Here is a 23,255-nt window from a genome sequence, read left to right on the forward strand (position 1 = left end):
GCTAGAAAAAAACCCCAGCAAACCAGCATAGCTGTTCACCAGCAAAACCAGCATATGTTGTGTTTTGGATGCTGTTATGCTGGTTAACCAGTGTGACCATACTGGGTGACAAGCTAAACCAGCACCAGACCAGCGCTAGACCAGCTTAAACCAGCTGGACTAAACTTTTCAGCAGGGTTGTTAGCTTATAGCTCATTGGCTAAGCTAATAGTCAGGATTGGTTGACACCACAGGGATTCCCGATGGCTCTATGATGTACTTGCATGATGTGATGCATGATGAATAACACTGATGAACAAAAAGAAAATAATATCAAAGGGTGAATTTAGTCAAACTGATGAGACTAGAAATAACAAACTGCTGCATTAAATAGGACACAATTCAAAGTAGGACAGAAAAAAAAACAAGCAGCAAAACATTTTAATAATTATTTTAATAATTTATTTTGTATCTCAAGTGCATAAGCAAATATGATATGTCAGTGTGTAAAGTTCCTGCAGCATGTTACAAAGCTGTGCAGTACTTCAGCAGCTGTCCTTAACCATGTTTAAAACACAAACAGAAATATTTACATGAAGCAAAGACGACAACAACAATAACAACAACGAAAATAAACCAACATACTGAGCACTGTTGGGTGTGAGTTTGCAGCAACCATCTCTGTTCAGGCTATTTACAATAGCGCTAAAGCTACATTTAGACAGTTAGCTAAAATCAGTTTCCCCTCGGTCCTCAGAGAGTCCAAACACATTAAACCTGCTGTTTGTTTTTTTTTTAAACTAGCCTCATATTTTTTTTTCCAGCCGGAAGCGTCCGGAAGCTTGACCACACGCTCAAATCAGGTTTAAGGAACAGGCAAGAAGAAGCAATCTGATTAGAGCCGGCTGTCTAAATGCAGCTTAAGAAACATGACTCAGCTTCCGATGAGAACGACGGCTCTTGCAGAAAGGTTTCACCACAAAAACTAGCCGAGGCAGACACGTTTTGTTTATCACTGTGAGACGACAGGAAAGAGAACTTGAGAGAAAGAGAGAGAGGTTCTGTTGTGTTTAAGGAGCACAGGGTTACAGTTACAGCAGCAGCAGCAGCTACGAGAAACAAGAACAAGAAAAAACTCAAAAAAAGCTTTCCAGAGAGTCGTCCACTGATGCCTTAGCCCAGGGCTAAACAACAGGGCACCTTAGCGTCTGGACCGACCATTTCTTAAAGACAGAGAGATAAAGAACGGACCATAATGTTCCCTCCTGGCTTCACCGGGACTGTGATTTCCCTATGAAAATATTGCACAAATGCAGAAATAGGTGGTCCTACAGCAGTAAAGAGGCTCCTCTATATTACAGAAGGCCCGGCTCTAAAATTTACGCACAATTTAATGGATAAGATGTAAACAAAGTTGTTCAGAGTGGTTTGGTGTGAAATGCTCTGTTCTAGGGAAACCTGGAGTCACAATTGTTCACAGTGGTGGTGATAGGAACCAGACCATGTTTTACAATAGTTTTGAGAAGGCCTAAATTTTTAAACTCCATGGTGAAGGGCACTGTAAGCCAAAATAGACCCCAAGAAAGCTACTTTTTCAGATTTCTTTAAAGTGTGCCACTATTCTACCATCTTTATCATTCCATATAAAAGCTCAGAAGACACGTATAGGTTCACTGGTGGTCTTGCATGGTAAATAAAATGGCTATATTTGTGTTGTACACACAGCAACCCTTGGTTCCTATCACCACCACAGCCTCTACAATGAATCATCACAACAAACCACTCTGAATGACTGTTTATATCTCAGCAATTGAATTATGCAGAAATTTTGAAATACAGCATTTCATATCCTTGTGTGCTTCCTCAACTGGTGCCCCGATAGTCAAACATGAGTAATTAAGCAATCTGAAAACCTTTCTGATGTATTGTTACATATCACGGACACTATGCAGCTGGTATTTCACGCATGTTTGGATTGTATATGAAAGTGTCCCCCCATTCTAGCATACCATACATGTACTCACTGCACTGTTTTTACAGTAGGACACTGCTTGGCTCAGTGCTAGGGTTTGCTAAATACAATTTCAGCCTATGGGAGAAAGCTAATAATTAGCTGTGAACACTACAGCTTTAGGCTTTTGGGGCCAAGGGACATTCAGTGTGTTCTGACTACTTGGTTCGTATGACATCATTGAGCTGTAGAGCAAAGTTTATGTGAACTCCAAAGATTCTCTGCACTGATAGCATTAAGTTGAGTTGTTTGGGAAGTACATTCATTAGTATATTATGAAATTGGCTTTGAAAGGCAAAGAGAAGCAAAACATGGGTGCTAAACATATTATATTAATGCTCACCAAATGAATAAAAATAAAATACAAACATCCTCAGAAAGAAAAGTCATTAAAAAATTAAATCTCTAACATAATACCCATGTAAAAGCAACCAGTTGATCAAATAAACCGAAATGGCAAATGCCAAATTGCATAATTTAGTAGGTTAAGGATTCAAGGAACTTCAATCTCAAGTATCCGGGAAAGCTTGCCATCATGTTTAAATCCATGAAGACTCAAATTAACAAGAGGGGACACTGAAGAGGCAGGTATCCCATAACCATAATATACACTTACTTACATAATAGGAATATCCCTCCAGCAAAATAAAAATAAAAACAATGGTGACACACACACACACACACACAAAAAAAACATTTTGTCACATTTGTTTGGCATTGCAGTTAAACTTGAGCAATATTGAACAAACCAAACGGTGGTCCCCAAAAAGTGTCATAACCCGATGACTATTCGTCCCATGATTATTCCCTTGCAATTCAACATATTGAGACATTTTAAAAGGAAGCAACACATAAATAAACGACTCAAGCGTTCAGAATGAGTCAAAACAAGAAAATCTACAATGATTAAAAAGTGCTCACATGCGGAGGACATGGATGGGGAATAAAAATGTGACTTGGGAAAAGAAGAAAGGCTCCACATTCTGGATCACGTTTTACGGTTTAGGTTTTCGTAGTTAACACTACTCCTACTGGTTGGCAGCAGAATGTCTAAGGCAAAAAGGCTTGAAGCTCACAACAAAGTAGACAGATCGTCTCGGACGTTTCCCGAAATGTGTCCAGCAAAAGTGATCCGACTTCTACCGACAGCGACAGTGGACAGATGCTACAACTGGGCTCTCCCTTTGCAAAGCCTGTTGTGATAGATTAACACGCAAAATGCTACTGCCCCTTTCAGCCTAGGCAAGATGGTCTGACCTATCTCTACTAGTTCCTAAGACAATCCAAAACAAGAACAATACAGATTCGTCCTATTATCATCCTAATACTGTCCAGAGTTCCTGTTCTTGTTTGACTTTTGAAACTTTGTACTGATACATTTGTACTGCTTGGATTAGGAGAAAGGTTGGTACCAGCAATGACAGGAAAAAGAATCCCCAAAATGAGACATATTCTGGGAATTCTGGAACTTGTACACAATACCAGTGCTGGCCAGTTTCAGACAGTTCTAGCAATTCTGTGATTAAATGCTTTGCTGTGAGTCTCAAGCCCCTGTTGCCCTTTTGTCATCTAACGTGGCAATGCCTCCACACAGATCTGCTCCTCGCTAATCTCATCTAGCATCTGCACATCCACCGGACTACAAATGTCACTGTCATACACTTCTGCACCCATCAGGTCCTCCTCCAGACCTCCTGCTTTCGATTTAGGGAAGCCATGCTGCTCAGATGGCGAGGTGCTCTCAACGGACTCCAGGTCCTCAATGCCGGCACGGTAGTGTATCATTAGTAGGGTCAAAGCCTGAAGCCGTTCACCAGACTTTGCCAGAGCGGCGGTGATAAGGGCCTTGCGCCGTGCATCGGTCGCTTCCCTCTCTTCAGAAATCAAGGAGTTGTTGTGCTCTAGCTCTTGGTCGATCTCCTGCTGGAGTTTATCTAGCATCAGCTCCAGTTTCTGCGAACGCTCGTCTGTCGGCAGCCCACGGTACAGGTCCCGGCCGATCTCCTTCACTGCAATAAACACGCTGTCATCTAAGCCTCCCTCCTTGCGTGCCAGTTTTGTGCCACCACCGCCTGGTGGTTGTTTCGAAGGACTTGCCCCAGCATATGTCTCTGTGTCACTGCTCTCATTGTCTGAGGTGTTGGGCGTGTGTTTTGGAGAGGGTTCTGCAGCTCCAGGTCCAACCTCTGCCACTTGTTCTGCAAGTCTGGCTTTGGGTACTTGCCTGAGATTGAGCAGGCGGGAGCTAGTGTTGATGATGTGGCGCGTAAGACCAGTGGTCGCCCGGTTGATGGTGGACTTGGACTCAGGGTCTGTGCTGCGACGGTCACCAATCGCCAAACAGAAAGGATGCTCAGCAAGACACTTGTCCTGGCACTTCTTGTGGCAGACGTAGGCACAGACAATGCACTGCGATGCAGCCTTGGTCCACACTTTCTTCTTGCAGTAGTCACACCAGGTGGGATTCTGGAATTGTGTGTCCTGGAAGTTGTGCCGAACCTCACTGCCCTGCATGGAGTTGTAGCCTATGTCATCCCGGGTTACTGTGGGTACCTGCTCCTTTTCTCTTTCCCGTTCCTTTACTTCCTCATCCTGTATGCTCCCCTCCCGCTCGCTAAGTCCACTAGGCAGGTCCATTTCACCCTCTCCCAGGTAGATGAAGTTGAGGGTGACATCTCCATAGCATAACTTCTCATTGAAGCCCTTGTGCGTGCTCAGACTGCGCAGTGCAGTACGGCTGACACTGGCCCGGGGTTCTGGAGCACACAGGCGAAAGGTGCTCTGGTATTCCGCAGATGATATAGACAAGCATTCAAGGGCTATATGCTCCAAATGCAAGCTAACATGTCCTAAGCAGAGGAGACTACCTAACTTAAAGGGATCCTTGCACCAGAGTGCTACATTAAGGTATTTATGGTTGCTTTCCACATCAAACACTACAGAGGACTTGCTCCAGCGAGCATATCTGTTGCGGAACATTATTTCAGAAGACTCCCAGAGACCCTGCTCATCCAGACTGTCTTTCGTGACAGATGAGCTTTCAACTATCTTGTCTTTGGCTGGATCTTGCTTACTGGTGATAGGGGCTGGCAGGGGTTCGTCTGTAGACTCTGGAGGCTTGTTTACAGGCTTTGGCTCAGGAACCTTTAGAGGCGTTTTCTCAGATGCAGATTTGTCTCCATTGCCTGCAGTAGGAGGAATTTTTTCTGGGGATTTCTCCACTGCTGAATCACTGCCTTCCAATGAATTCTGGGATTCAGAAGAAGCTGATGTCACTTTTATATGGGGCCTTGGAGGAACAGGGGGACGAACAGGTGGAGGAGGAGGGGGCACTGTTGGTCTCTGGGGTGGTTCAGATGGTTCCACACTCTTGTGAGGTGAGGGCTTTGGTGATTCTTTAGGTTGGGGTTTGAGTGGGGATTGAAGGCCGGACAGGTTGAGTTTACGGTTGAGGATTGGCGAGATGGTGCCCAGGGGCTTGGAGGCCAAGTTGGCTACAGTCTTTTTAGGGCTTTGGTTTACATAGAGTAGGGAATCCTCTTTAGCCTCTGCACTGACTGGAGCTCCAGCTGGTTTGGCCTCCACTATCAGTTCCTCAAACTCTGAGTCATTGTCTTTGCCATCAGTTATGTCCATGGTGGTAATGTGGGCTGGGTCCTCCTCGTAACCCCCAGCAGTGGGGTATCCAGGCTCCTCTAGGGGGGGCAAGGTCTCCTGAAGAGACCCCAAGCCCATGGCAGGCACCTGGTGTCTGACTGGCCTCTCGTACAAGACAATCACGCGATCTCCAGCTTGCTTTAAGAGCTTCGGCACTTGGACAGAGGACGTTACTTTGACTCCTACGTAAATGAAAGGAAAATTAAATTTCAGTTTAAAAATGTATTTTGTGCTCCTTATGAAAAAATATATATCATACTACTAGCACTGAAATAAACAGTTAAATTTGGGAGCACCAATGTATAACAAATGTATTGCAGTGATATGGACTTGGTTTTCCATGGAGCAAAACTCCTGCCCCATCAATGGTAGCTCAAACCAAAGGGCTCTTTTTCCTTCGATGTACAAGTGCTTAATATTCTAACTGAGAAATACACTATATGCCCAGAAATTTGCAGATGTCTGCTTATCAAACATGGTGGGCATGGTGACCTCACATGCAGCTGCTCCAGAACATCCCATTCAACTGGTCAATGCTTTTCTATAGCGATTATACAAACTGTGTTGACACCACTATCAGCAGTAGCTGAATTCATTCATTAGAATGGGAGTCTGGCTACTTTTGGGCATATAGTATATATCACAAATCAGTAAAACCTATTACATGTCAATTAGTTAATACAGTTAATAATAAACTAATACATCACTGGCACCAACCTCCAATAGCTATGAGGCGATCTCCCTTCTGCAGGTCAGCCTGGGCAGCGGGGGAGTTGGGGGTAACCGTCTCGATGCTTACATGCACCACGTCACCTTCAGTGGCCGGAACGTGCCGGAACGTCATTCCCACACTACCGTTCGGACCTTTGATAATTTCAGTCTGTAAAACAAAAAACATGCAAGTACATAAGAGTTACGGCTGTCAAAGCATTCTCAGATGATGTTCATCGTTCTTTGTTGATATAAAATCTTTCAAAGTATCTGTGTAAAATGAAGCGTAGTGTCTTTTCTCTGGTCAAAGTGTACGTAAACTGAACGTAAAATGAAGCGATAAACTTGTGGAAATGCTGCTGATCACATGAATATGAGATGACAAAGTTTTTTTGTTTTAAGACAGCACAATACACCTACGTGACAGCACCAGCAGCTATGGACCAACAAGTGGGTGGGCGGGCCTCTTCTTTCGAACAAAAAAATGGCAAATTATAATTAGAGTGGGTGGGTCCAATTTTTGAAGGCTACGAGTCAGTCATCATTCTCAACATAAAGCAGTCTTTCCCGCCACATCCACGGGCTTTCATGGCAATAAAACAATGAACTCTGAATCGGAGCGAGCGGGAGGCTGAAGAGCTCTGCAATTACAGCTAATTTCCTCCACCATGGCGGCAGCTGCCTTTGGCGCTGGCTCGTCCCACTGTGTTTGTCACAGAAACCCACGGTGCACCTGCAGGTCCTCCCGCTAACCTGCTCCAGGTTAAAGAGTCCCACATCAACAGGTGTCGAGGTGGAGACTCCCATCAAGCTCGAGCACGAGCTGAACTACATGTGTGGGAGGAATTAAGCAGAAAAACCTCAGAGTTGCACCAACAAACCACACAAACTGGACAAGAGTTACACATGAGCCCCGTTTCTTTGAAAAACTAGCAAAAGTAACGTGAGAGTTTTCCACTGTCCTCAGATCTTCAAACATTTCTGTCTCAGTTTCTCTATTCTCTCGTGTCTGTTTCTGTTCTTTTGTGGGTGCGTATGAAAGACACTTGCCTGATGCCTGCTCGGAGATGGATGACTGTAATTTTGTTGCTGTCATTTGTTATAATCTTGAGAAGGGCACTGATCGAGTTAAACAGGGAATGAAGAACCAGGCAATCTATGCACGCTGGCAAGCAGGCGAGAAGAACAGCCCGACTCTGATGAATGACTGAAAGAACCTTCAGGAACCTTATCAGAGGTGTCAGGATGCAACAGATGCAAAAAAAAAAAAAACTCAACAGTTCAATCTGAAGCAAGGCCTAGTTCATCAACAAACCTTATCAAAGGCAGAAACGTTTAAGCACCAACAAACTGTGTAACTTCAAGAGGACCAAATTAACACATTTTTGTCATTATGAACATTTTTTTTTAAGAATTTGAAAATGCCAGCTGTCCGATACATTGTTATCCATTAAAAGTTAAGAATGTTTTTTCCTTCTCCTGTAAAATTACCAATGCACTCCTTGGACTCTCTTGTTTCTGGTAATATTGTTTATATTGGGTTTTTGAGAGCCCCAGATCAAAATGATCCAGATAGCAGGCATATATCAGTCCGCTGGCTTGGTAACGTGGAACCCTACTGACTGTTTGCCACTGCTGGTCCATCGTCGGACCACCCAGATTACTTATTATCTATTATAAAAGATTATCTTACAACATATTTTAAACGCAGACACTTTTATTCTAAAATATGAACTAAGACAAATATTACAAACAACTGAGAGGAAAAAGGCCCACTGTGCTACATTAAAATGTTTTACTGAACTAATTTTCATAAAGTATAACTAATGAAAGGTAAGAAGTAAAAATAAGTAAAGTAAAAAAAAGTAAAAACTGTGAGAGAAAAATTAGTGGAATTTTGTCTAATATTCTGCTTAACCACCGGTGGGCCGCCAGGAAAACACTAATCAAAATGCCAGTGGACCGCCAGATTTGCCATCAGTGGGCCAACAGTGGGCCACTATCCTCTTGCTATGAGGGGAGTACGATAACAACCGAAGAAATATTTTGAGCGCTAATGTTCTTCATAGCAGGGTTTTCCAAGCCACTACCTCAAGCACTACCTCCCGAAATTCCATCTACAAAGGTTATTATGTAACACGACTGCTGCGTTGATGTCGTCAGATATAGCTAAGCTAGCTAGAAGCCACTGCTAATAGTGGCGATTACCCCAAACTGTTATCCGGTTAACTTAAAGCAGCTTTCTGTGTCACAAAAAGCTAATGCTACAGGCTATAAAGAAATAATGTAATTTCTCCTACATCAGCTTAGAATGAACAGCTAACGTTAGCTGGCACATTATGTCAGAGACCCCACGGTTCTCCCTTACCAACAAAGAACTGTGGGAAATCAAAATGTCACAACATGATCATGATGCTAAGATACAAGCCAGGAGTCATGTTGTTGAATGAGCAGTGAATCGTGGATGTTATGAGAAGTACTGCATCAAAAATTGTAAGGAAACTAAAAGAATGATGCTGTGTGGAAGGTCGCTAACGCAGCTAGCCAGCTAGCTGATGTGTGCTACTCACATAAGGCTGGTTTTCCTTAAACTGCTATTGGTAGCCTGTAGCCTGCTAGCCTACCATTAGCCACAAGATAGCTTGCATGAAGTCTATCAAATGAACCTATAAAAGTTGTGCTTTCCTTTTATAATGTTACAGAAATCGCTGACATGCTGTGAATGTGTGCCAGCAGCTAATGAAAGCTAGGGAATAAAGCTAGAGTTAGCAATGGCTAGCGTAGATAGTCATATCGCCCCCTACACTTTCTGTAGCGTATTACAATCTGTCAGAACGACTGTGCATATGAACATAATTATTATAGGGCACTTTTTAAATAAAACAACAAAAGCCACATCACCCCCTAGGATTTCTGTAGTGTATTACTGTCTGTCAGAATGACTGTGTGGATCATATGAACATTATAGAGCGCTTTTTAAATGAAACAATAGAAGCCATATCGCCCCCTACACTTCCTGTGGTGTATTACATTCAGTCAGAATGACTGTGTGGATCATGTGAACATTATAGAGCACTTTTGTTTTTCCCCAAAAATCAACATCACTGACATCTAATCAACCCTGTTGAGTAATTACTGCAGTGGCACTTACAGCCTGAAACCATAAAATGATCTTGAAAACGACTTCAAACAAAAGTGACAGAAACAAATCTTTTACGAATAAAGAGTTGTCGTAAAATTCCAGCTGGCAATCTTTTCTCCTGCTCCCTCTGGGCTCAACCTCATCCCACCTCTTACATCTGGAGATAATGCTTATTTATCAGTGCACCAGGGAAAAAAAAACACCAAGGTATGAGCTCTGTTTCAGTGAGAGCCGACACCAAGACTGACACTACACACACATCAGCAAGAGCGAGTCTCAGAGGAAAAGGGGACAGAGCTGAAAGCGATAAACAGAGTCATTCAAAACCTTCCTTATTCCCTTATAAACAGGGCTGAGAACAAAGTCTGTATGAATAAACCCTGAAACCCTCTCTGTGAAGACCAGCCCTTTCACATGAAACAGCCTTCAAAAGACATTTTCTTTACCGCTACACGTACAATACAGTAAGATTTACATTTAATAATAATAATAATAATAATAATAATAATATTGATGTAGCTTTTAAGCGCTTTGCAAAGTAATATGCAATACAAAAAGGGCTTTACAAAAAAAATTCAAGATCACCTGAAGGATTAAAACAAGCAAAAATAGAAAGTAAATTCTAAACAGATAAATAAAAGAATTTTACAAATTACCTTACAGAATCGTTCATAAAAACAAACAAACAAACAAAACAATCTTGCCCATCAGGTGGTTTGGAAGCTTCTGTGATGGACCAGTGATCATAAACAAACAAACAAACAAATAAATAAATAGTCACTATTACAAAATCTCCCATCTCCAAACACCTTCCTAACTTTTAATGAAAGTTAAAGAGCAATTTAGTCCAAGTAATTCTGGAGCATTTCTATTCCGTTCATCGTGAAATTTACACAGTGTAAAAGGCAGCTGGCATTTTTAAATAATGCAATAAATAAATAAATAAATAAACAAAAGGCATAATAAAATAAATGCAACTGAACAGGGACTGTAGTAATGTGCCTTATTTTAACCAACAAATAAATTAATAATGCATGAATGAATGAATGAATGAACAAACAAACAAACGAACGAACAGTATCATAAATATGTATCAGATCAAAGTAAATGTGACGGAAGAGTGGCTGTAGTAAAGCGTCTTATTTTAATACATAAAAAATGTAAATAAATAAATAAACTGTATTACAGTAAACAAACGGCCTCTTTGTTTGTCCTGTAGTTGAGGGGAAAGTGAAGGAGAGAACTGCTGTGATCTAAGCAGCACTTTCATCTGCCGTCACTGTTCAGCGGGGGGGCTTTCTTCAAACGCGACTGCTGGATCAAAGTCAGTGGCGTCAGCGTCCAGTCGCAGAGACGCAGCCAATCCTTTGTTTTCAATACGAAGCACTTTAGCAACTAATGCGCTGCTCAACAGGTCAAGCAGACCGGCCGACTAGAAGGCCACAGGTTCAATGCGGGCTGGGCTGGGGGTCCGTGGCCTTGATTTACAGGGTTGCCGTTAGTAAGCCCTTAGCAAGACTGACACGGCACCTGTTTGAAGACCGCAGCTTTTATGAGGTCCACAGACGTGTCCTTTTAGTGTTGGGCTGAGGACAGTCTGACTGGATGCATTGATGGGCTTTTGTTCATGCATATTTTTGATTAATCTGATTGTAAATTAGAAGAAAAATGTTTTACTCAATTAGCAGCACCACCCGCATACAACACACCGACATTCAGAGATATTTTACTATTTAAAATAACTGAGGGAAATCTCTTCATCACGTTTTTGATCTGGTGTTGGTGTAAGGCTGAGTAACTGAGGCTGCCCCTTCAGATGAGCTAACCAGCTAATGCTATAACTAGAGCTAACTGGTGCAGCAGTGGATGGTGATAACTCTTGGGCTTCTTCGCAAGGTTTTATCTTCTCAGTGCATGACGTTCCAACATCTTAGTTTGTTGAGGTTAACACTGACAACCGAAATATCTTTCCATTCATTTTGGTTCTAGATAACTCCAGCTAGAATAGTTAGCCTAGTTACAGTTGCACTCCCTTTGCAATTACATCCTGAACACACTCACTTTTAAGGCACAATTCTGGGCACAAGAGATACAATATACATATACAGATATCCAAACTCACCTTAGAATTCATTTTACTTAGTTTTTTTTTTTAAATAAAGCATTTTTGGTTTACAATTTAAAAAAGAAAAGTATAATATTTCGCAATTTTGTAAGGTGTGTTCAGCACTGAACCACAGCAATGTCGAAACACAAGCAGCCCAAAAAAGTGTGCCTTTTAGATTAGATTAAGTGACCTTTATTAGTCCCACAACAGGGAAATTTCACCTCCACCTTCTGAACCCATCCGTGGAGTGAAACACCACATACACACTAGTGAACACACACACTAAGGGACAGTGAGTACACTTGCCCGGAGCGGTGGCCAGCCTTATCTACGGCACCAGCATTAAAAATACAGGCAAGATATAAGATATCTGAAATATTTTGAAAATTGTTAAAATGGGAATAAATATACCGTGATATATCATGTCTAATTCAATAAATGTCAACAGTGCTGGTCTAAGTCCACCCAAAACGACTTCCCAAATTTACATTCAATATTAAAATAAGCCCCAAACAAAATGAACTACACGAAATATGAAACAACAGAAGCGAAATATTATGAATCCCAATTTTGATACCGACCAATCAAAATTCTAGTAACCACAACTTTATGGCTGAAGTTTTGACCTCAGAGTAGGACAGAAGCTTCGAATACTCCGAAAACTCCTTCAATCGTCAGATTCATCCGTCTGTGGAAGGGGCCTGAAGCACCTTATTACAAAATGTTCTTCCGCACATTGCATGCAGTTACACATTTCCACCACAGAGGTCTCCAAATCCCCAAATCTTACACAGTGCAGCTTTAAGCAAGTCTTTCCAGCTGATCTCAATATTGTCTAGGAGGAACAGCGAGACCTCTTTTTTTATTTTTATTTCCTGTGGGTATAAACTCTTCAAATGTGCATGGCATGTTTACCATTCAAAACAGTGGATTTTGCCATAAGGTAATGATATATACACAAATTTATGAAATATTCAACAAATACAGCTAAAGATGCTCCCCTCAAAATCTCATGAGAGCAACACAGGAAATATGAGCAGAACCTGACCGCACTTTATTTTCCCCCCAGAACGAAAACACACACACACACACACACACACACACACACACACACACACTTATTTCTCTGTTGTGGAGCTGCAATGATTTGAAAGATTTTCCTGCCACAAGAACAAACCTGCGACACCGAGTGGCAATTATGGGTGATTTGGGTGGACTGAGCAGTGGCTACGGCATAATTACACAACTGTGTGTGTGTGTGTGTGTTTAGTGCAAGTAAACGGATGTTGTTGCCGCTCCTGCTGGTCCGTGACAATGTGATCCATACGTCAATTTATGTTTCGCCTCACCTCTCTCTCTCTCACACACACACACACACACACACACACACACACACAGTATACTCACACATTTCTGCCTAAGCCCTTAACAAAGAAAACACAAACTGCACAGGTCAACAGGTATTACAGTAAAACAAATCAATTCTTTCATACTAGGAGAGGGCAAAATGACAATATCATTACTATGAGAAATTTTGTGGGTTAGATATATTTAAATATTCACACTGACCACTCAAGCCAATGAATGACTAAATAAACAGAATAAGGACTATACTACACTGTTTATTTCATGTACGCTGTATTAACAAACACGCTTCAGTACCAAAAACCACAAACTCTGAAAAGAAATATTTATTAAAAAACTTACTCACTAATGCACTGAAGTTTCTCCAGCAGGGGGAGCTATTAACACAGCGAGTGGCTTCTGCTGGCATCATTTAAAGAGAAGAAAAGCAATGAACCCACACCAGCAGGAGCTCATGTGTCTGCAGCCATAACTTCCTAAGCTAGAGGTGGAGCAGTTTATCTCTAGTATTTTTGTATTTAATGTGTGACCTCCTTAAAGATTTTCATTAAATCAGTATGTATGTTAAAGACAGCACAGAAAGAAGGCCTAAGCTGCAGCAGAACGTGTGTTTAACAGAAAACATTGTGCTAATTATTTTTAGATTTTAAGCCTGGTGAAAAGTGATTGTGTTGCTATAACTGGTGGATATTTGTGAATGTGTGGAAATTCAGGTGATCTGGTGGTTTATTAAAAGGGAAAAAACAACAACAAACGTTGTGGGAAGGGAGACCAGGCCATAGGTGACCCCTGTGTCACGACACTCTTCTGAGTATACTGTGGGTATGGTCAGTATTTAAAGAACAAGTCTGAATGGAGTGCATGCTCCATTCAGAGAAGACTCATTCCTTTTTAGTATGATTTTTTTTAATGATAGTTTTGATAGTATTTTTAATATGTGACACTACTGGAGCTTTTTTTGTTGTTCCAACTTATCAAATCTCAGGAAAACTGAATATTGTGATGCATATCATGTATAGTGAAAGTGTCTTGAAGAATCATGATGTATTTTTATCCCCATTTCTCTCTCTCTCTCTCTCTCTCTCTCTCTCACTCACACACACACGCACACGACACTGAGGACACATTCGTCAGAGTGCTAATAAAACCACACATCATTGTTTCTTATCTGTCTTCAGTTTTTCTCCCTTCTGAAACATTAATATCCCCTCCATCTCTCTCACTCTCTCTCTCTCTGTCTCTCTACCACACACATGCTTGGCTGGTCTAACATCGCCTCTAAACTGAACATAGAGGCATCAATTGGCCGTGTGCACTGAGAGAGACAGACAGAGTGAGAGACAAATTACCCCCGAGAGAGAGGGGGGGGGCTGGGGGGAAAGAAGTGGGGGGGAGAGATACAGAGATGGGGCTGAGAGGGGGGAGAAAGATAGAGAGATGGGGAAGAGAGAGAGAGAAAAAGAAGAATGAAAGAAGAGAAAAAGAAAAAGAGAGAGATGGGAATGAGAGAGAGAAAAAGACAGAGAGAGAGGAAAGAGAGAAAAAAGAGAGACAGATGGGGATGAGAGAGAGAAAGAAAGGAGAAAGAGAAGAAAGAAAGAGGAGAGAGAAAAAAGAGAGATAGAGAGATGGGAGAGAGAGAGGGGGGAAGAGAAGAAAGAAGGACGAGAGAAAAAAAGATAGAGAAATGGGGAGAGAGAGAGAGATAGAGAGATGGGGAGAGAGAGAAAGAGGGGAAAGAGACAAAGACAATAAGAGAAGAAGAGGGAGGGAGAAAGAGAAACAAGAGAGAAAACAGAGAGAAAGAGAGAGAGAGGAAAGCAGATGAGAATGGACCACCACCCAAATAATACCTGGTCAGTGGTGGTCCTACAGTGAGTGGTCTCTTTCCCATGATGAATGTGATACAGTCTGTACAAGCTGAACGCAGGTGTTGCGCAGATATATGGCAGGGGTTTCTGATAAAATGGCCAGTCAGTGTAGATACAGGATAGGGGAGACGAATAGAGTGTGTGTGTTTTTATGAGAACATAAACGTGTGGAAAATGTGTGCACGCGTGCGTGTGTGTGCGTGTGTGCGTGTGTGTGTGTGTGTGTGCCCACGCGCTGGTTTACGTGGTGACAGATTCTCATTCAGTCCATTGTGTGAAGAGGACAGTTGTGTTGTGTGTACACCTGTTGCTGGTGAAGTGTGTGTGTGTGTGTGTGTTCAATCACCCTCTGAACACTCATTCTTCCCTCCCCCTCACCTCTCTCTCTCTCTCTCTCTCTCTCTTTCTCTCTCTGCACTATGAGAAAAAAGATACTGTTATGGTTCATTTTTGTTCATGAAGGCGCAAATACTGTAAAAGTTCCCATCTGCATATATATAAAAAACGTTAAAATGGCGAAAGACTGTTGATGGTTGTTAAAAAAGTGTTGCTTGGATGTTGCTAGGCAGCTGCTATAGTATCCAAGGTGGATGGTAATGTATTGCTAGGTGCTACCTTAAATCCACTGCCACCTTAAATTCAATTCCACCTTAAGTGTAATAATAACAACTTCAATGCACTGACACCTTAAATCTGCTTATATCTTAAATACAATGCCACCTTAAATTTACTGCCACCCTAAATGTACTTATACCGTCAACGCAATTCCAACTTAAATTTGCTGATACCTTAAATACAATTCCACCTTAAATTCAGTGCTACCCTAAATGCAGTTCCACCTTAAATTCACTGCCACCTTAAATTTACTGAAAAAAAATATGGTCTTTGAACGATACACACGTCAGATCGCTTAGAAAAGTACGAGCAACCTAATCGAGCATAGCTCCTACAATACTGCAAAGTTTCATGGTTCTAGCTCGAAAACTTGCAGGACGAGAAACTTTTTTGAGCGTAGAAAAATAATAATAGAAAGAAGAAGAAGATTACGAAGAACGCTAAGTTGGTGTTTTCAAGCCAACTTAATAATAATCAAAAAAATGTAACAGTACAGAAATAAGTGATGGTTCACATCCTCTACAGAGAAAACACTTCTGCACATTTTGATACACAACTACTGTTTACTTGTTGAACTTAAAAGACCAGGAAAAAATAGAACATACAATATAAAATGTGCCATACCTTTTGCAAAGGCCACATTTTTTTGTTTGATTTTTCCTTATTAAATTAAAATGTGCAGAAATGTGTCTCTGTAGAGGATGTGTTCACTTATTCACACACTGAATGCAGTGTTAGGAGTCTAGCCCAAGGTGGTGGTGGCCTTGCTTGGGTGGGGAACTGAATCCCAGACTGCTGCATGGACAGCTAAACACACAGCTATACACACAGCTATACACACACTCACACACACACACACACGTATATGAATATATATGAATAAATATATATATATACCAACAGTAAACAACAGCTAGTGTTTTCAAAACAAAACAAAAAAAATAAACGACTTCATTATAACAGGTCATTATTGTGGCGAGTGAACAGAATCAACACCATGCAGATCAATGTAACCACACACTCTCTAATAGCTGGACCTGCGGTTAAGTGTGTGAGCGGACGCTGAGCTGCGTTTCAATACAACACTTGATAAAATCAAATGCAAATAACAGAAAAGCAGCCCATCATCTGATAAACAAGTGTAAACATTAGAGCGATTAGCTGCTTCATCAGCACAAACGAGGCTGTAGAGAGAGCACAGATAAAAAACTCCATCAGCACTGACCAAACAGTGACCACACAGGGAAACAGATTACCTTACGAGTTCCAGTAATCACAGACGACAAGAAAAGCATGGACGTAATATACAGTTATAATAATCATTTCGGTTGCACACTGAGTGTGTTTACATGCACTGAATACTCCAATCACAATCAGATTTCTGCAGATATCTGATTATTCAAATGGTCTTGTAAACAGCATGCTTAAATTTCTTAGATCGGAGTAAGGTCTAGAAATCTGATTAAGAAATCTGATGAAGATGCTGGATTTTAGCTCAGTAATCAGATTTCTCAGTGCACGTAAACTCTTACTCTGATTTCTTTCGGATTTCTCAGTCAGCACATGTGCGAAACAGACTGCAGTACCGGAAATAAGCAAGCAGCGTCGCCACGAGAAGCAGCAAGACACTTTTGGAGCGACACTGAAACCAAATACATGCTTGACAAAATGAAGGATTTAAACATTCTTCATCTTCTAGATGATGTATATTCGTATTTTCAGGTAAAGTGGCCGTCACGAAGTTTGAGTTTTACGTCACGTTTATGTTACGTCTTCTTCTGTGGGTTAATTGTCTGGTTGTAAAGCAGAAATCTGATTACTGCCTGACACATGTAGACCTGGAGTTTTCACTTTATCTGATTACCCAAGGGCATGTAAACGTGTTGATCGGATTACTGACAAAATCTGATTTTCTGCAGTTATTGGATTATTAAGTCCACGTAAACACCCACTGAGACAAGTGCAGAAATTAGATGGAAAGAGCAGTTAAAACTTATTGCAGGTTTAATTGAGTATTTCAACATTTCATTATGATTTGCTGAACACAAAACAATCTTTTACATTATCACAATTTTTGTATAGACTGTGCAGACAGAATGTAAACTGAATGTAAAAGTAATTTAGTACATAATGACTTACGCAAATTCATTTAAATGCTACCGTAAAACATCCAGCCTTCTACGAATTAAACACGCTTTTCACACGACATCAGAGGACGCGAGAGTTCACTCAGACGGAAATGAAGGCCTGTATATCCCATGGTCACCCCCTCTCCTCTCTCTCTGGAGAGAAAACCTGCCTGACGCTCCGACTGTCCGTGCCTGGATTTCTGAAAAGGAAAACAGCGACACTGTGCTGAATCGCCTCGCGCTGCACCTGTTCATAAACTCTTTTGAGAGAACTCAGCTTTTTCCTATTGAACATTTGCGGTGGCAGTTCATCTTTGTAATACAGCAAATGTTTCCACAGTGGAGCTGCACAATAAGAAAAACCACAAGGCCAAAAAATAAGACCAAACAGATATTACAGTTAACAGTATTTTGTTGTTCCATAATTTATGCTTGTATGATTTAAAGACTCAGAAGTCTAAAGTTTCTACTGTTGAGCGGTAAGAATTCTATTTACATTATAATTAAAAAATGATTACATAGTTAATTCCATACATTATTTACCTTTCCATTCTGTATCGGCAGGTTTGGGCCTGCACTTTGGACTTTTTGCTCTTTGTTTTCACGTCAAAATGTGAAAGCGACAAGCCACTTGAGGCTGTGCGTTACAGTGATTTTGTCACAGGAAGGGTGTTCTTAGGCACAACGCAGAGCAGAATGCTTAAAACCCCCTTCCCCATAATAAAATCAAAGTAATGCACAACCTCAAGTGGCTTTTATAAAACGGCAACCAACATAAAATATGATAAAATACACAATTTTTCAGAAAATAATTTAAGTTGTTATTATTAATAATCGACAATATTTGGCCTAGAAATGTAGTTTCTTTAGAGTATGGTATTGCTGCCAAGCAACCATGGACTGCTGAATGAGGAGAACGTTTGGTCGCCCATCGCTGTATATTGTGGTCATTTCATGTTTTTTTTTTTACTTTTTGTCGTTTAACATATTAAATATATGATGCACAGCATTGTATAATGCAAAAGTCTTCATTTTATAAGTACTTTTTGTCACCAAATTACCACCACAAGTCTTATTTAGCATCAATCCAGCGGCGCCCCTCTTCTCACGCTGGGGCTGAATCTCAAACGGCTCCCTGCTCCCTACGTAGAGCACTACATAGGAATTTAAACACTGGATCCTGCAGCCCAACAGTGCAAAATACAGCTAAGAAACAGTCATCTGGGGACTCAGACACATCCACACTCAATAAATGATGCACTATTTGGCTGAAGAGGCTAGAATTTCTACACTTTCATAGTTAGAACACTATTTAGGGAATAAAGAGCCGGATTCAGTCTGGGTTTGACACTTGCAGCGTGTAAGACATTTAAGTGACATTTTTGGACTCTTTATACTGTTGTTTTACAGGTAATCATACTATAAATACTTTAATTCAAGACTTTTTTCTCGTAGTATTACAACTTTTTTTCTCTAAATATTACAACTTTTGTCTCGAAATACTACGACTTTATTCTCGAAGTCTACTGTTTTTATTTTCATTAACAGTGGCCCTAAAACACCGTCCTATAAATGTGCTGTGACAATAAACATGATTTGATTTGCGAGTACTAGTAAACAGCAGTGGTGAACTGTGACTATCAGAGCCTTTATAGTTTGGGTCAAAAAATGTCTAAACTCCAAAAAAGGAGGTAAAAACTAAAAAACAAAAATAAAAATAAAGAACAGTAAGCTGGCTTGATGAAGCGATTCTCTTTTTCAGCATTAACAGTGATTTTATTCACTGTGTGCTGGAACAGAAACATGGGACTTTTTCCTGCTGCTTGGCCAACAAATGTGTCCATTTATTCTTTTATTTGCCAGGTTTATCTGAGGTCTGAGCTAAAGAGACACGCTAACGAGTTTACGATCGACCGCAGAAACTCGCATGCCTTGCTCGCTGGTTTGCGTGCTAGTGAGAAAACACACACATGCTCACAGAGAACGGCAGTGTATTGATTATGACTTTACATCACAGCATGTATGACAGAGACTGTGACACAGTATGACGTAAGAAATGAACTTTTTTTTTAACTAGTAATCAGGTTTGAGTGACACGTAATTGCACTGAGAGACCGACAGAAACAGCCAAAGGCAAAAAGGCAACAGAACTACCCCTAGAAACACAGCACTACACACAAACAACCGCACACAAAAAAAATCCCCTCAAACCCATCTGACCCCAGTGGTCAGCACACAGCAGTCACTCTTCAATTACATTACATTCTACAAATTCCACTTTATCACAAAATAACAACATAGATAATGCATCAAAAGTTCAGCACTCATGTGACCTTAGGCTCCTAAAAACAATGAACATGACTCATGACCCATTCTATACTATACTGTATTTGTTTTAAACAGTGTGATGAACATCAGTTTATATTACATTTAGTTTAAACACAGTGTGATGAACATTAGGCTACACTGTATTTGCTTTGAACACAGTGTGATGAATGTTAGACTATACTGTATTTGTTTTGAACAGTGTGATGAATGTTAGGCTACACTGTATTTGCTTTGAACACAGTGTGATGAATGTTAGACTATACTGTATTTGTTTTGAACACAGTGTGATGAATGTTAGACTATATTGTATTTGTTTTGAACAGTGTGATGAATGTTAGGCTATATTGTATTTGTTTTGAACAGAGTGTGATGAATGTTAGGCTATATTGTATTTGTTTTGAACAGAGTGTGATGAATGTTAGGCTATATTGTATTTGTTTTGAACAGAGTGTGATGAATGTTAGGCTATATTGTATTTGTTTTGAACAGTGTGATGAATGTTAGACTATACTGTATTTGTTTTGAACACAGTGTGATGAATGTTAGGCTATATTGTATTTGTTTTGAACAGAGTGTGATGAATGTTAGCCTATATCGTACATGTTTCAAACATTGTGACGAATATTATTTTGTTAATAACACTTTATAGTGATAAATCAGAGATGTTAAGCGCACACAAGTTTGACTCGTCTGTTTCTTTGTTTAATCTGACTCTGACAAATGTTTTTCATTTTCTGCCATAATATTGATTTGTTATTCTGAATATTGACATGAAACTTGATGCCAGTACTCAAGTTATATTGTGACAATCCTAATCAGCAGGTATCAATGAACATGATTCTGCATTAACCACAGTCCAGAGGCTGTCCAGAAAACAACCCCTCTCTCTCTCACCTTTACCTTTTTCTCTTCGTCTCTCCCTTGCACGTTCTTTTTCTCTCCCTCTCTCTCAGTGCACTGGTCAGTAATCTAATGATCTGGTCATGTCAGAGAGATTAGTGTTTGTGTATAGGGTAGCAGTCGCCTCAGGGCGCGCACACACACACACACTCACAAAATAACACAATACATTATTGAAGTATTATTCATTGCTGAGACGGGAAGAGAAAGAAAAAGAACAGAAATGAAATGTGAAGATGAACCTCCACAGGACCGAGCGAGTGAACAAGCAATAGATTGAACACAGACACACACACACACACACACACACACACCCTACAGTGAGATTTCATGACCTATGACCATCACAAAGAAAAGGAGGAGGCAAAGAATGAATGAGTAAACAAACAGCTTTTCTCTCCATTATTTAAGAGAATTTTAAAAACTGCACTAACAACAAAACTCTGACTTATCATGAACATTATATTACAATAGCAGTCAAAACTTTGGATCCAGCTGATTGAAGGGATGTTTTTCATTAACTTACAAGACATTTTGGGTGATGCCCACCGTGTTTTGTTGATTTTCTAAGTGTATATAAGTGAACACATCCTGCACGTTTTAATACACAATTACTGTTTATTTGCTGAATTTAACACAAAGAAAGTAAAAACATGTGGCCTGTGCAAAAGTTATGGCACAATTCATTTTACTGTGTTAAATTCAGCAAATAAATAGAAACTGCGCACTAAAATGTGCAGAAAAATGCCATATTTAAGTGTGTCCTCTGAGTGTCTAAGTTTTGATGTCTCTACGATGTGGAAAATAGAAAAATAAATAAATAAATAAATAAATAAATAATCCTTCAGAAAAAAAATGACGATTGCTTTTTAAGTCAGAAAATTTGTACTTTTGCGGATTAAACAGTTACAATTTAGCTACGCTAATCTTGGAATGTAATAATAAATGATTATAATATTGAACAAAGTATGTGCTCATTATTTAAAATTTGAAACGTGAAATCTTGATTTTCTTTAGAGCTGCACAATGATATCAATATAATCGATATTAGATTATTCATTTAGGTTTGACAAATATTTCAAACAGATATTTGATCCCCTTGTTTTATTTCAGAGGAAATATTGTTTATGTGCTAAAAAAATGATTTGCATCCAACATTTCAAACACTGTGCTGCACTAAATCCAGTGAAACAGGACTAATATTCTCTCAGTCGGTGTTCTTTATGATACAGATTAAATCCACGATATTCTCAGAAAAGCATACTGTGAGATCATTTATCATGATAATAATAAAGTGGTCATATTGCCCACCTCTAATTCACTGTATTTAATACAAATTATTCACAAATTATTTCTACCAAAATCAAATCAAATCAAGTCAAATCAGAGTCAGGGTGACCTAATAATAATTTTCCTAAAGAATCGTGATCTAATTGAACCTTATGAGGTCAGATTTACAGCCTGTCAGGAGCTGATTTGATTCTATATTTCATAATTCCACAGTCGGCTCCACCGCAATGACAAACAGCGCGCGCTACGAGGCATGAAGCTGCGGACAGGAAATGAGGGTGAATGAGCAGGAAGTGCCGGTGTGGGTTTACGTGTGTCGGCTCAGGTGTCTGTTCTCAGTTGGGCGTGACACATTAACTGATGTCATCACTGCCCTTTTCCTCCGTCCACTTAATTCAATCACTCGCTCCTCTCCTCCGTCTCATCCCCCTCTCCGTATTCATTACCCAAACACTCCAGAACACTCCAGAACACGACTGCCACACACACACACACACACACACTGCTGGACACACGTGCATAAACACATAGAAGATATCAACATCAATATTTTACTCAGCAGATCAAATATTTGACTGAATTTAGTTTGAGATTGTATTTGAGTTTAAACAGCCCATTTTACAGAAAACTGACTTTTTATCGCCGTTTTGAAATTGCTAGAGATGGGTGATATGGCAAATATTGCTTTAAAAAATAATATTGCGATACTTTAAGAAATTTTCGCAATATATAAATCAAAATATTTATTTTTTCAGACATCTGATCAGTTGGAACAGAGAAAAAAGAACCTGACAATATACACAATATGTTCAGAAAAGCTTTTTGCATTACAGTAACAATGAATAGTGTCACACTGCCCAGCCCTGCCACATGTGGCTCTTGTATAGCCCTGTTGTGGCTCCACAGCAGAATTGGATGTTTAGGTAAAAATAAAATAATCCTCCTTTGCAGTAAAATAAAGCTCTGCTGATCGTTCAACACAGTTTAACAATAAATGGTCTTAAACTCTGGAGTTAATGTAGAACTGCTAATTCACCCTTTAACCCTGAAGATCAGCGCAGACTGCTGGTCACCATTGCAACACAGACAACAATCTCGCCTAACTAGCAGCTAACGAAAAGACAAAGCGAAAGATTTAAGATGAACATCG

At 40.2% G+C, this 23,255-nt stretch overlaps 1 protein-coding gene across 1 annotated transcript in view; it reads right to left on the reverse strand.

Annotated features, from left to right (window-relative positions):
- Positions 1-637: 637 nt before the first annotated feature.
- The window catches only part of pdzd8 (PDZ domain containing 8), a 69,735-nt gene continuing 47,117 nt past the window's right edge, over positions 638-23,255 (reverse strand). The window contains exons 4-5 of the mRNA XM_036593174.1: positions 6,365-6,527; positions 638-5,829 (exon numbers count right to left, since the gene is read on the reverse strand). Of these exons, the coding sequence (XP_036449067.1) occupies positions 3,560-5,829; positions 6,365-6,527 (2,433 nt within the window). The 3' untranslated portion in view covers positions 638-3,559. The remainder of the gene's footprint in view (positions 5,830-6,364; positions 6,528-23,255) is intronic.

This window comes from Colossoma macropomum, unplaced genomic scaffold, assembly GCF_904425465.1.
Source record: "Colossoma macropomum unplaced genomic scaffold, Colossoma_macropomum, whole genome shotgun sequence".
NCBI classification, from domain to species: Eukaryota; Metazoa; Chordata; class Actinopteri; order Characiformes; family Serrasalmidae; genus Colossoma; species Colossoma macropomum.